At 15.1% G+C, this 15,936-nt stretch overlaps 3 protein-coding genes across 3 annotated transcripts; 2 read left to right on the top strand and 1 right to left on the bottom strand.

Moving 5' to 3' along the window:
• Positions 1 to 4,269: 4,269 nt before the first annotated feature.
• PGSY75_0220300 (putative exported protein) lies at positions 4,270 to 5,052 on the top strand (the record flags this gene model as incomplete). Its single annotated transcript, XM_018783866.1, has 2 exons — positions 4,270 to 4,344; positions 4,489 to 5,052. The coding sequence occupies 2 exons, from the start codon at positions 4,270 to 4,272 to the stop codon at positions 5,050 to 5,052; spliced, it is 639 nt and encodes a 212-aa protein (XP_018643856.1).
• A 2,796-nt stretch (positions 5,053 to 7,848) lies between these two features.
• Positions 7,849 to 8,546, top strand: PGSY75_0220200 (putative exported protein; the record flags this gene model as incomplete). Its single annotated transcript, XM_018783865.1, has 2 exons — positions 7,849 to 7,917; positions 8,073 to 8,546. The coding sequence occupies 2 exons, from the start codon at positions 7,849 to 7,851 to the stop codon at positions 8,544 to 8,546; spliced, it is 543 nt and encodes a 180-aa protein (XP_018643855.1).
• A 1,703-nt stretch (positions 8,547 to 10,249) lies between these two features.
• On the bottom strand, positions 10,250 to 13,291 carry PGSY75_0220100 (putative DnaJ protein; the record flags this gene model as incomplete). The annotated part of the gene is made up of 2 exons (XM_018783864.1): positions 10,250 to 12,937; positions 13,097 to 13,291. The coding sequence occupies 2 exons, from the start codon at positions 13,289 to 13,291 to the stop codon at positions 10,250 to 10,252; spliced, it is 2,883 nt and encodes a 960-aa protein (XP_018643854.1).
• Between the last annotated feature and the right edge of the window lie 2,645 nt (positions 13,292 to 15,936).

The raw sequence follows: 15,936 nt of genomic DNA, 5'->3' as shown, positions 1-15,936 counted from the left end.
AAGATTTTTTATATAATTAAAAAAAAAAAAAATTAAAAACATTAAAAAAAATATTTTAATTATTATTTTTTTGAAAAAAAAATTAAAAAAAATATGATTTTTAAAAAAAAAAAAAAAAAAAAAAAAGATTTTTAAAAAAAAAAAAAATATTTTTGAAAATAGAAAAAAAAAAAAAAAAAAAAAAAAAAAAAAAAAAAAAAACATATTCTATATATACTACGATATAGTTAACATATATTTTATATATATAACCACAATATATCATTAAATTATAAAAAGAAAAAGAACTAATTGTAAAATAAATAGATTTTTATAAATAATTCTGGACTTTAAATATATATTGTGAATTATCAAAAAATTAAAATTTTCATTATTCATGTTTAAAAAAAAAAAAATAAATAAATAAAATAAAATAATTAATAATATATTTTTCTATCTTTCATCTTTTATATAACCTAACCATATATAAAAAAAATATTTTTTTTATTTAAACATCTAATATATTTTATATATATATATATATAATTATATAGCCATTTATTTTATTTAATTTATAAATATGGTATAAATATTTACAAATATATATAAATGAATTAATATATTTTTTTTTATATTTCGAATTTATTATTATTTTATTTTTTTAATTTTTTTATATGTATTAAATAAAATAGGCGTTAAATGCAATGAAGTTATTTTTTTATTACAGTATATATATATATAAATATATTACTTCATACATAATTGGATTTTTTATATCTATTATAATAACATTATATATATATATTTTTTTTTTTTTTTTTTTTGAATAATATTAATAATCATAATAATAAAATTACATAAAATCTATAAAAAATAAAAATATATTAGAAAAAAAAAAAAAAAATTAATTATAACTTTGATGATCTTAGACATTCTTTACTTCTACATATACAATTAAATAATATGCATAAACCTTCTTAATATATTCTAAAACTACGTCATTTCATTATAATATATAAATATATAAATATATATTTATATATTTTATATGTATTTATTTTTTTCATCAAAATCTTTATTATTCAAAAAAAAAAAAAAAAAAGCATTATCTTTTACACATCATATGAAAAATGTTATATTTTATATTTAATATATTTTTTACATACATATATATGATATATGTTAATTCCTATATTTATTATAATATAGAAATATTTAATAAGTAATTCGTGTACAATAAAATAATTAAAAAAAATTAAATAAAATATAATGAAATAAAATAAAATAGAAGCACATAAAATTTAAATATATTTTAATCTTCCATTATAATTAAAACGTTAAGTAAAAAATTATATTTTATTTATATTAAAATATCATATATATATATATATATATATATATATATAATTAAATAATTTTTGTTATAATATTTACTCATGAAAAACCACAAAAGTTAATAAACCCTCATTTTTTGGTTATTGTTTCATCTTTTTAATTAAAAGAAAAAAAAAAAAAAATTTTATGTGGCAAGGAAAAATCTATTGACATATGTGCATTTTAATACAATTATTTTATTATTATATTTTAATATTTATTTCTTACATAATATATTATTTTTAATTTTTCTCATTAATCTTAAAAAATATATAAAAATAAAAGTTACATATAAATATAAACAAATATATATTATATATATATATATGTGGTTAAAAATGTGTTTTATGAATTTATATGTTCCAGATTCATTTTTTTCTTAAATTTTTGAATTTGAAATTTATTATGTAATATTTTCTTTTTAGCTGTAATTCAAAAAATATTTTACTCATACTTAGTAGTAAGAATATTATTACGAATATATAAAAATGAACACAAAATTATCTATAGAAATGTATACCTAAAAATATATGTATATTCTATATACAGAAGAATACGAAAAATAAAAACTTGAATTTTATAACACACAAAATATATATATATTATATATTTTTCATGATAATTTCATATGTTTAAAAACAAGACCAAAAAAAAATTATTACATATAAAAGTAAATAATCATGTATATATAAAATAAATGTAATGTTAAATATTTAATATATTATGAAAACATGAATAGTTCTTTTATTCTTTAATTTATATATATATATATATATATATATATGTGAATATATAATATAGATTCATATGTAAAAAATTTTTATATAAAATTTTCATATGAAAAAAACATCCACATATCAACTTTTTCCTTATATAAAATCCATAATTTTATACACATAAATTATAATAATACCTCAAGTATTTTGATATTACTTATTATTAAATTTTCAATTAAAAGTATACATTTTCTTTTTTTAGATCACCATAAACTTTTTTTTTTTTTTTTTTAATTCTATCTTATTTTCTAACACTCAATAGCATATGATGATTATTATAATAATAACAATGAAAGGAAAAAATACATATATAAATATAAATTTTGTCATTCCTTTATTTTAATTGTTAATACATATTTTGTTCAGACAATATTTTATTATATGTTAAAATATTTTTTCTTAATATCTAACTATTTAAAAATTGTTATATTATATATTGTATAATATAATATATTAATTTTAAAAATATTTTTAAAAAAGTTATAAAGATATGTAATTTAATGGTAGAAAAACATATAAAATAAAATATTATATTTTCCCATTTAAATATTATATTTATATTATACTATAATAATATCATTTTTTTATATATTTATATATATTTATATCCTTTTCAATTTTCCCATTTTACATAATATAAGGAATAATATTTATATATAATTTTATATTATACAAGATAAATTAGAGTGAGGAATTTTTTTTTTTTTTTTGAATGGAAAAAATAATAATAAATTTAAAACACCTTTTTTAAACAGAATATATCTTTTATTATTAAGGAAAAAAATTATTTCTATAAATAATAATTTTTAAAAACTATATATTAAAAGAAGCAATATATAAAATAATAAAAAAAAAAGTAAAAAAAACATACATATTATATATATATAAAAAAATAATAATAAAATATTAATACAAGTTGTATTTTCGTTATATATATATATATATATATATATATATATAATTGTTTTAGAAAAAATAGTTCCCACTTTTTATCAATAGTTACTAGTACATGCAAAAGTAAACCTATAGCTATATATATATATATTATTGTTAACATATATTAGTTCACAAGATTTTGGGTATACACATACATGCATGTAATTATATATAGGGAAAATAATATTTTAAGAAAATATATATTTATATATCCTAAATGGAAAATTGTAAAAAAAACAAATTTTTTTCATAGGAAAATTTAATAGCAAATTATAAATTCTTCATTATAAAAATGAATAAGGGCTATTTAATATTAATAATCAAATATTAATTATATCTTTTTACATTACTCATCTAAAAATCAAAATGTATACAAAAATATTATATTTATATTATATATATATTACTCATATAGGAAATTACAAAAAAAAAAAAAAAAAAAAAAAAAAAGAAAAAAAGAAAGAAAACACATAATTTAATTATATACATTCTTTGTAATGTTAAAAAAAAAAAAATTAAATAATTTAATTATATATATCGATGTAACATTTTAAAAACAAAAAAACACATATATACATGTAACCATATTAAAAGAAAAATATAATTATATATATATATATGTATATAACTTTTCTAAAAAAAATTATAAAATAAAAATACATATTATAATAAATATATATATATATATATTGAGAACATGGTTTCTTGAAAAAATATATAGTGTTTGCTTCTTTTTTTTTTATATTTTATTTTATATTTTATTTATTTTTTTAATTTTTTTATTTTCTGTTTTTTATTTTATTTTGTATTTATTATTTTAATGACTACACATATAAACATATACGACTTATTTACTTATACATTTACATATTATATTTTTTTCTGTTAATATTATTTTAATTTTTTTGAATTGCTAATTTGATGTGTTTTTCATATTATAAAAAAATTAGAAAATTTAATAAGAATATATATATTCAAATCATTTCGTATTTTATTCACATATATATATATATATATATATATATATATATATATATATATATATATATTTATTTATATATATATATATTTATTTATTTATATTTATATTTTTAACATTTATATACGTTTTATATATATAAAAGAAAACATGTATCTACAACGTGTGCAGGTGGAAATTTGAATATATAATATAGGAATTGAATATTTAAAAAAAAAACATAAAATGCATATGTTTTTTTTATTCATAAAAATATTTATTCTTTCCATTTTCACTATAAACCATAGATTAACTAATAGAGTAAACCAAAGAAAAAAAAAAAAAAAAATATATATATATATATATATATAATAAAATGAAGTAATATATGAATAATCATTTATTAATTATTCTTACATATGTGTTTTATCCCTTTTTGGCTTTTTTTTTTTTTTTTTTTTATAGTATGATTATAATATAATCTACAATGGAAAAAAGAATTCCTTAGGGAAAAGGTTAGGTTTTATATCATGTAGAACCTTAACAGAAGTTTATGATGCCTTTAATGATGCAACAGTAAAAATGCTAGATATCAATTTTGATTCTTCGAAAACTTGTACCCCAAGAAATCGAAGGTTTATTCATGACAGATATTCAACAGCACCATATGAATTAATAAAACGTAAACCCAAAAAAAAAAAATCTGTATTTGCTAAAATCATAGGCAGATATGTAAAATTTTTTAAAAAAATTAATAATATATTGAATGATATATTATATTTTTTTATGGATAATACAAACTGCTTGTTTTTACCACTGAAAATTATATTAGCACCATTTGTTTTCATATTCAAAGTTCTTTATGACATCCTAGCTTTTATAGTAATTGTTTTTATCTTGGTAATTATAATTATTTATACACTCATAAAAAAAATGTGTCTAAGAATTCATTATAGTGAATGTATGCAAAATTTAAGATCATGGAAGAAACATGAAGCAAAGGTTAAAATATACAAACCCGAAGCATGAACCAAAAAAAAAAAAAAAAAAAAAAATTAAATACAGAAAAAATAGAATTCTAATTAATTATTTTACTGATATGTTTTTATTTCAAGGAAATAATTAATACCAAACCTAAATTTGATACCGAATATTTAATGTTTTAAATTTAAACAAAAAATAAAATAAATTTAAAACATTCATAATATTTTGATATAAATATTAATTTGATAATAATAATAACATTATTATTTTTATTATTATTCTTATTCGTTTGGGGTTAGTTTTTGTATTTTGTTTTATATTTTGTTAGACTATATTTTGTTTTATATTTTTATTTTATTTATTCGTAATTTTATGTTTATTATAGCAATGTATATATAATACATGCTAAAATTTTTAATTTTTAGTATATGAATACATTGTTATATATATTATACTTTTTTTTATTAATTAATATGATATTTTGTTTTCTTTCATTTTCATTTAAAATTGAATGATTATTTAAAAGTTTGAATTTATTCATATATATAATATGTACAATTTTTTATAACTATAATTTATTTTATTTTATTTTTTTGCATTTTCTTTATTTATTGATTACACGTATTTATTATTATTAGTTTACCTTATTAATTGTATATCATTTATATTTTTTGTCACTTATTATGTTTACACATTTTACTAATGATTTATAAATTATAATGAAATTTAATTAATATATAACTAAAAAATAGATAATATATATATATATATATATTATTTCCTAAACATTTAAAACCTTTTTTATAAAAATATTTCCGAACATCTTATTATATATATATATTTTAATTCCTAAACATTTAAAACTTTTTTTTTATAAGCAAATTTACGAACATCCTATATATATATATATATATATATATATATATTTTTAATTTCTAAACTTTTATTATAAATATATATATATATATATATATATATATATATATTTTTTTTTTAATTTCAGAACTTATATATATATATAATATTTCTTTTAATTTCTAAATTTTTATTATATATATTATATATATATATATTTATTTAATTCCAAATTATTATTATATATATATATAATTTTATATTATACAAATTATTTATAATATAAAAATTTTTTTATGTAATAAGAATTTTACTACCTTTTTTTATTTTGTTTTCTTTTTCTTTTTTTTATGTAATAAGAATTTTACTACCTTTTTTTATTTTGTTTTCTTTTTCTTTTTTTTATCTAATAAGAATTTTATTACCTTTTTTTATTTTTTTTTTGTTTTTCTTTTTTTTATGTAATAAGAATTTTATTACCTTTTTTTATTTTGTTTTGTTTTTCTTTTTTTTATGTAATAAGAATTTTATTACCTTTTTTTTATTTTGTTTTGTTTTTCTTTTTTTTATCTAATAAGAATTTTATTACCTTTTTTTTATTTTGTTTTGTTTTTCTTTTTTTTATGTAATTCAATATATATATATTTATACACAGATGTATATATATATAATATATATATATAATATATATTATACATGAATATTAATATATTATATATATTTTTAATTAAATTTAGTTAAATAAGAGATATTTGATTAAAGAATATTATACACTTTTTTAATAATATAAGAATATTTTTCTTATGAAAAGCATATAATATAAGTAAAATTACTAGAATTTATTAAAGAAATTTATATAATGTTTTAGTAATGTTTTTTCCCCATAATTTATAGCTCAAGTATTATTAACAGAATTCCTAAGGATATAGTTATTAAGATATTTTTTCAAAGAATATGGACTAGGATAGTTTACTATAAAAAATTATCCAAATAATAATAAAAAGCCCTGTATTACTATATAATTTAATCTATATAGATCAATTTATAATAGTAATACAATATGTATAAATTACAATATTGTTATTATAAGGTAATAATTATATATATATATAGTTTAGTAATAAAATAAGAATGGAAAAAATTGTTCAAATGTATTTTTTTAGTATATTTTTTATAAAAAAAAAAAAAAAAATACTAATTAGATTTGTATAAATATGTTATTTTTATATTAATTTAATATATATATATATATTTTAATAATAATATAATAATTATAAATATAGTATTTATAATTATTATATTATAAATTATATAATTAAAAAAAAAAAAAAATATATATATATATATATCATAAATATGATGATCTATTTATAATTTTTTGTAAATATATATATATATGAATTTATATATATATATTTAAATTAATAATTAAAAAACAAAAAAGAAATATAATTTTCTTATCTGTTAACATAAAAATACTGTACTTCTTATAAAAAAAAAAAATAATTGTAAACATAATTAGGAACCTTTTAGAAATAATGAGAAACACACTTAAAAATATATAGAATTTTAAAATAATATATATTTTACAAATATTTATATATAGATATAGATAAAGATCTACATATACATATACAAAATTTATAGAATTAAATAAATACATATATAACTCAGAAAAACATCTAAACCGTATTTTGTTATTTGTTAATAGTGATTATTATATTACAATAAAAGAATAAAAATTCATAAATAAATTTACACGTCATAATTAAAACCACACTTGAAATATAATAGATTAAAACACATAAAAATATATTTATATATGTATATAATATATATGTATATGTAATAGTATATAATATATAATTATATATTTAAGTGGTTTTAATGTAATTCAAATTAATAATAGTTTTTTTATAATTATATTAATATATATATAAAATACATATATATATAATATAATAAAAAAAAAATTATTAAATAAACATGTTCATTTATTATTTTAAAATATTTTCATTTATTATTCTATTTTACATATATTTGTTAGCTAACAATGTAAGTATAAATCATAGAAAATAAAAAATAAAATAAAAATTAAGAAATTTACTACATTATATGTATATATATATATATTTATATTTATATTTATATTTATGTCCAATTTGTCATTTCGTCTTTTTTATAATATTTTTTCTTTTATTAATTTTTAGAATGACTTACGAAAAAATGATTGCAATTATTATTCGATTAATTTTTCCTTAAATATTAAATGTAACAGATTATTATTTCAATTAGAAAAAGAAAAATCCATTTATGATGACATAGATGAAGTGGCCTTATTTTCTGGTGTAGATGATGAACGTTATAAGAAAAATAAAAAAGTTAAAAATAGAACCACAAAAGAGAAGCAAATGAAAATTCAACTAGAAAGAGAACTAATGAAAGAAGGTAAACATCAATCATGCTTATCTTGTGGAGGCTCTTATACTTTAAAAAGATGTATGAAGAGAACATTTAAGCCACTTATTAAATTTATAGGTAAATGTATATCATTAATAATATCTAGTGCAGGATTACTTGTACATGCTCTCCTATCAGGTATATGGGCTCTACTCAAATGGATATACAGATTTCAAATAGTACAAGTTGTAAAAACTTATATATGTCGTCTAATAAAATATTAAAAATAAACCAAAAAAAAAAAAAAAAAGAAAGAAAAAAACAAAAAATATAATATAAAAGAAAATATAAATAAGAATGTATCAATCATGTTTCAAAATATAACATACTCATATAATATATAATCAACAATGTAAATTAATAGCATAGAACAAAAATCAATAATATTTAATCAAAAGAAGTATATTTACTCATTAATTTTTTGTTTTGTAATTAACATAAATATACACATATATATGCATATAATTAATCAAAAATTGTTACATTTAAATATTTATTATAAAATTACATTGTTTTAATAATTAAAAATAAATATCTGTAAATAGATAAAAATATATATGATAATATTTTAAATTTATATTTTTTCTTTTTTTTTTTTGGTTATTTTTTTTTTATAATTATAGGTTCCAAAATATTGTAGAACCTAATAAAAAAAAAAAAAAAAAAAAATCTAGTTTTACCATATTTATATATATATATATATGTTTGTGTATATGTGTCTTTGTGTTAAAATCTTTGTGAATCTATATATTAAATTAATATATACAATTTTATTATGTCAATATATATACATATATTAATAGGTTTTTTTTTTTTTTTTTTTTAACAAATGTTAAAAATGTAATTTCTGATTATTTTTTTTTTAATTAAATGGTTTAATTTAAGCTTTAATGAAAAAGATAAAAAAAAAAAAAAAAAAAAAAAAAAAAAAAGGCATATCTTATTATTATTATTTATTTTATTTTATTTTTTTGTGTGTTTTCTTGTAATAATGAAGACATTTGTTACATCTTTTTTTTTATAAATTTTTTTTTTTTTTTTTTTATATATATATAATATACATATCCTGATAGTTAAAATTTACGTACAATATTTATAAATATATATATATATATATATATAATATGTTTAAGAAAAAAAAAATAAATAAATAAAATTACTAAAATGAAAATCAATAAAATGTATATATGCCTTTTTTTTAAAAAAAAACTTTATATTTTAAAAATTTAGTTATTAATAAATTTTACACAACTGTGGACTTAAAAAAAGAAATAAAATTATAAAAATTTTATATTATAGAATGCAGCTTTTAATTTTTTTTTATATAACAAATATTTACATATATATATATATATATATATATATATATATATATTAATATAAATATATGTATTTATATTTATATATAAATATAACTTATCCATAAAAATATTCATTAAAAATCAAAAGAATGTAAACATCTATATAAAAGATCTCAAAATCTTTTTACTATAATATTTTAATTAGATTAAATATTTGGATCATTTTTTTTGTGAAACCCATTACTATAAAATTTTTAGAGAATCATTATAATATATTTAAATTAACAGCTAAAATTAACATTAATATATATATATATATATATATATATATATATGTGTATGTGTGTGTTTAATAAGATATAATATATTTATCGTTATTTCTTAATCCTTTTAGTATTAATAAAATAAACTATAAGGATATTAAAATAAAAAAAAAATATAAGGTAAAAAAAAAATTTTAACTATATTACATAAAAAATTAAAACATTAAACAATATATAAATAATGATTAAAAGTTTATATATATATATATATATATATATATATATTCAATATATAATATTTATATTTTCATTTCCAATATTAATATATTTATTTATTGTTATTTTTTTTTTTTCGATTCAACCTTAATCGTCATCGTTATTTTCACTAAATCGTATTGAATTCATTAATGCACTTTCTAATACTTTCATACCATCCACTTTATAACTTATAAAATCATTGCCAACAATACCAGATATCTCTAACATTAAATTCCCTAAAATTAACATAGCTTCTGCCCTTTTTAATCTAGTTGTCTTATGTACTCCTTCATCTCGTAAAACACGCTTAGCTACATCCTTAACTGTTGATTCTATATCCCATAACATTAATCTTAAGGCATCACATATTATATCTCCTAATTTCATACTAAGCTCCTCACCTTCTAAAACGGAAAGTAAGTCAAAACTCTGAATAATTTTATTTATTGTTTGCTTTCCCTTATATATATTATCTACACACCTTAAATAGGCTTGCATATTTTCTCCCACTGCTTTTAAACCTAAAATACTTTTCATTTTTTTTATATATCTACTAGATATATTTTTATATACCCATCCTACTGAATGTAAAATAGATTCAGAAAATGAAGAATCAAGTAATTCTTTAATTTCTTTTCTCATATTATCAATCCAATTTTCATCCCCATCTACATATGGTTGTAATCTCTCTTTTAATAAAACAGCTAATTCAACCTCTCTTTTAGTTTGATCCTTTAATAAGATATTTTTTATTACATCTTGGAAATCTCCTAATTTATCAGTATATATTTTGTTTTCATATAATATTTGAACAAATGTTGTTATTTTTAAAATACCAATATATTTATTAAGTTTTTCTGAACTATATATCATCGTAAAAAAGGTAGCTGCATCAATAAAAAACATATTTTCTGTAGCTTTCATTCCACCCTCATCATACATTTTTCTTCTGTTTTGATCACTTAGCACTTGATAAGCTTCATTTATTTTTTGAAACTTATCATTTGCTTCAGGATCATTTATATTCTTATCTGGATGATATTGTAAAGCTAACTTACGATAGCTATATTTAATTTCATCGAAACTTGCATCTGGTTCAACATTTAATAAATCATAATATGTCCTATCAACGCATGTTTTTGTATCATCATCACTAATGAAAAAATTATCATCAGTATTGGAAAACATATTTACTTTTATCAATACCTTTTTTTTATTAAATCCATCTTTACAAATAGATTTAACTTCATCTTCTAAGGTATATTTATTTTTAGAAAAGATCTTTTTAAAATTCTTATTTCTAGATGAATTTTCTACATTTTCAAAATTTTTCAAAAACCTTTTTTTTTTTTTCTTTTTTTTACCAGTATTGTTAGATTTCTCTGGTTCATCTGAAGATTCTAATCTTATTAAATCCATAATTTCTAATAAATCATCCTTCATTTTGAATTTATTTTGTTTCTCTTCTTTTTCGCTATCTTTTTCTTTGTCGCTATCTTTTTCTTTGTCGCTATCTTTTTCTTTGTCGCTATCTTTTTCTTTGTCGCTATCTTTTTCTTTTTCGCTATGCTTTTCTTTTTTGGTACGTTTTCCTTTTTTGGAATTATCTTCTTTATTGGAACGCTTTTCTTTTTCTGTTTGCACTTCCTTTTCAGTGTGATTTTTTTTTTTTAATTTTTCTTTTTCATAATCTTGTAAATTTTCATTATCTTTTATTTTTCCATTATTTTTTAAATATTGAACATTTTCACTTTCTTCTATATTATTCGATTTTTCCATAATTTGTGGTTCAACTATAGTTTTGGGTTGACTCATATTATTATTATAATTTATATTTTTTTCTGCAGTTTCATAGGATGAATCGGATGTGTCTTCGTCAATATAAGGTGCACTTATGAGACTTTCTTCATAATTGAAGCTCACAGAATTCTCAAAATTTACAAACGAATTAACTAATTTCTGATTATGAATACAAGATGAGGTATTAAAATGTGAATTTTTACAACTATTCTTATATTCATTATTATTTAAACCATTATTCAAGTTGGATCCTTTTTTCATATTAATTATATCTAAATCAGAATGAATAATTTCTTTACAAGCATTTTCTACATAATTAGATAAAGCTTTCCAACCTATTCTACATAAAACGGTTAATCGTCTATATTCCTCTAAATTAAAATTTTTTTGTCTAAACCATTCATAAAACATTTTATTTAATTTTTCCTCAAGATCCTTAGAACCTTTATATATAAGATCATTACAATTATTCCATTTTTGTTTTGAAAAATATTCATCTGAACATTTACTTTGCATTTTTAACTTATCATTATATTTAGATAATCGATCTTTTAACAAATAATATTTTTCTTTTTCATTCTCCATAAATTCTAACCATAAATTTTCCATAGTCTTAATAATATCTTCTTCATTTTTTCCTATATTATAAATTCTTCTATCTAAAATATCATCTTTTTTATTATTATTACTATTATATACAGCATAGTTTTTTACATACGTTATTGGTTTATAATCATCCGACATTTTATATTTTTTTAAATAGTTAATCAGTTTTTCATTAAACGTAAAAATAAAATTCACATTATGATCACATATATCTTCCGATACAGTTAATTTCTTTTCATTTGGTAATGAAAATACTTTATTTGTTAATACAGGTACTTTAATAGTATCGTTCGAATTTTTGGATTTAACATTTTCACATAATGATCTTGAATATATACTATCGAACGGTGCGATACAAGGTAATATTAAGTCATATATGCAAACATTCTATATTAAAAAAATAAAATAAAATTAATAATATGAAATGAAAAATGTTAATAAAATATATATCATAAATAAAAAAAACAACTTATATATATATATATATATATAATAATAAATTAAAAATATATTTTTTTTTTGTTCTTTTTTTTTTTTTTCACTTACAAATACAGATATGGTTAAAAATACCCATAATACTGTTTTCAAAATAAAGGGTAGACATAAGATCAATTTTAAAAAATGTCCAAACTTATTATTCAAATTATATATTTTATGTAAGGTATATTTGTTTTGAATTTCATCATCATTATTTAAAATATATTTGGGTAAAAAGTATTTAAATTTCTTACAACATTTCATATTTCATTATTATTATTATAATAATTATTATTATTATTAGTAGTAGTAGTAGTTGTTGTTGTTGTAGTAGTAGTAGTAGTTGTTGTTGTTGTAGTAGTAGTTGTTGTAGTAGTAGTTGTTGTAGTAGTAGTAGTGGTAGTGTAAATGATTTATTAAAATATAACAAAAAATTGTAAATAATAAAATATATATTAGAAAAAATAATAAAACGTAAAAAAAGAATTAGATATCCTATACTTCAAAATCTCATTTGTTTTATTAAGGGGAATATATATATATTTTTTTTATACACATACACATATATATAATATATTAACTATATTCCATTATGTAGAAAAACAATTAATATATAAACTAATACATACATAAAAAATATAATTTACCAAATATTGTGGCATCAATTAATTATTGAATACATTCATCATTTTACTATAAAGAAAATATATATATATATATATTTTAATTAATAAAAATGAATTCATTTATACAAAAAAAAAAAAAAAAATTAGACAAATATTATATATATCAAAATTATTACATATATATATATAACATAAAAATACACATATTATCTAATATATAACAACATAAACTTTTTCTTTTTGTCTTTTTTTATAAATCATTAAATCTTATATTTTAATTCTTAATTCCATCTACATTTTTTATTTTCATTATACAATATTTTATTTTATAAAATAAATAATAATATAAAATAAAAATAAATAACAATATATCATAAAATATTTTTAACAATTTTAAAAATATCTTAATATATTTGAATGAACCTTAAAAAAATATGTTGATGGTAACAAAATTGTGGTCTCATAAAATAATATTATATATATATATATATATAATATATAAAATAATATTACATGAATTATATGATATTTTTTTTTCAAGTTTCTATAAAATATTATAAAAATGTATTTTATTCAAAAATATTAAACATTTTTATAATATAAAAAAAAAAAAAAAAAAAAAATACTCATAGAAATTAAAAATTTTTACATCCCATATAATTATTAATATTATTATATATATATATTTTTAATTATTTATACAAATTAAATTAATCTTATATATATATATATATATAATATTTCCTGATTATAGTTTCAATTATTAAAAAAAAATAATAATAAATATATATATATATATATATATATAAATATATATTATATAATATTTATTTATAATATAATATATGCTCTTTATATATTATGTATATAGATATTTTATTTTTTTAAAATAATCTCACAGGTTGATTCTATAATTTTTATATGTTTATTTATATTTCTAAAGTTTTGCTATATTTTATGAATAGTTAAGACTTTATATATATATATATATATATATATATATATTATATATATTTTTTAAATATATAAAATAATATATATATATTTTTTTTTTTATATATAATAAATAAAAATATATTTATAAGTAATTTTCTTTTTTGTTAAAATATGACCATGATTAAAATTGTTAAAAAGAAGTACATTTTTTTTTCTTTCAAGAATACTTCATTTTAAAGTTAAAAAAAAAAGAAAATAATAAAAAAGAAATTTTATAATTCCATTATATATATATATATATATATTTTTTTTTTTTTTCATATTCATTATATATATTTTTTTAAAAAATATATGTTTTCCGTACAGCGTTAATATTTCTGATATCTTTTTATTATATATGGAATTTTTTTTTTTTTTTTTCGTAATTTTTTTTTCAAATATATTTATATATTATATAAAGGCAAATAAATATTTATAATTATATAAATGTTCTTACTTTTATAATATTATTATACTTAAAACGAAAAACATAATATAAAAATATTTTTATTTCATCATAATCCAATGAGCACATAGAGTAACACTACGCTTCAACTACATTTTTTAATTACATATTTAAAAAATAATAATTTTATAAAAGAATTGGAATATATAATAATTATTATATGAACACCATTTTGAATAATTAATTATATAAAAAATTATATATTATTTATAATATGTATATAATAAATTAATTCGTCTTAAAATATATTCACATGTGAAGTAATATGAGTTTCTTAATTTTAAAAATTATTATAAGGACACCAAAAAATTTAATATAAATATTTTTAATATTCATAGGATAGTCTATATTTTTTTTTTTATTATATATATATATATATATATATATATATATATATGTCATATTTTTTTTTCACATTTACATTAAATTTAATATATATATATAATATTTATATTATAACACACATATAATATAATTTAGAAAAAAAATTATCGATCATATTGAAATATTCTTTACTGTTTTTTTTTAATATTTATAATAAATAATCATTTTATTTATGTTCTTTAATATTCTCATGTAATTTATTTATTATATACATATTTAATTTTTAAATCTTAAAAAAATAACTCTTTAAGTTATTCTCTAAATGTAAGTTTTTTTTAATTTTTTCTTTTTTTTATAAAAGATATTTTATAGAATATATCATATTAAAAATTAAAAATTAAACATCGTTTATATGAAAAAAAAAAAAAAAAAAAAAAAGCTTATTTACATAATAAGCAAATAAGCTAATTTTTTATCTTTTAATATATATACAATATATATATATATATATATATATA

The sequence above is a fragment of the Plasmodium gaboni genome, chromosome 2 (genome assembly GCF_001602025.1).
Source record: "Plasmodium gaboni strain SY75 chromosome 2, whole genome shotgun sequence".
In the NCBI taxonomy this organism is placed as follows: Eukaryota; Apicomplexa; class Aconoidasida; order Haemosporida; family Plasmodiidae; genus Plasmodium; species Plasmodium gaboni.
This window is presented reverse-complemented; position numbering and strand designations above follow the sequence as displayed.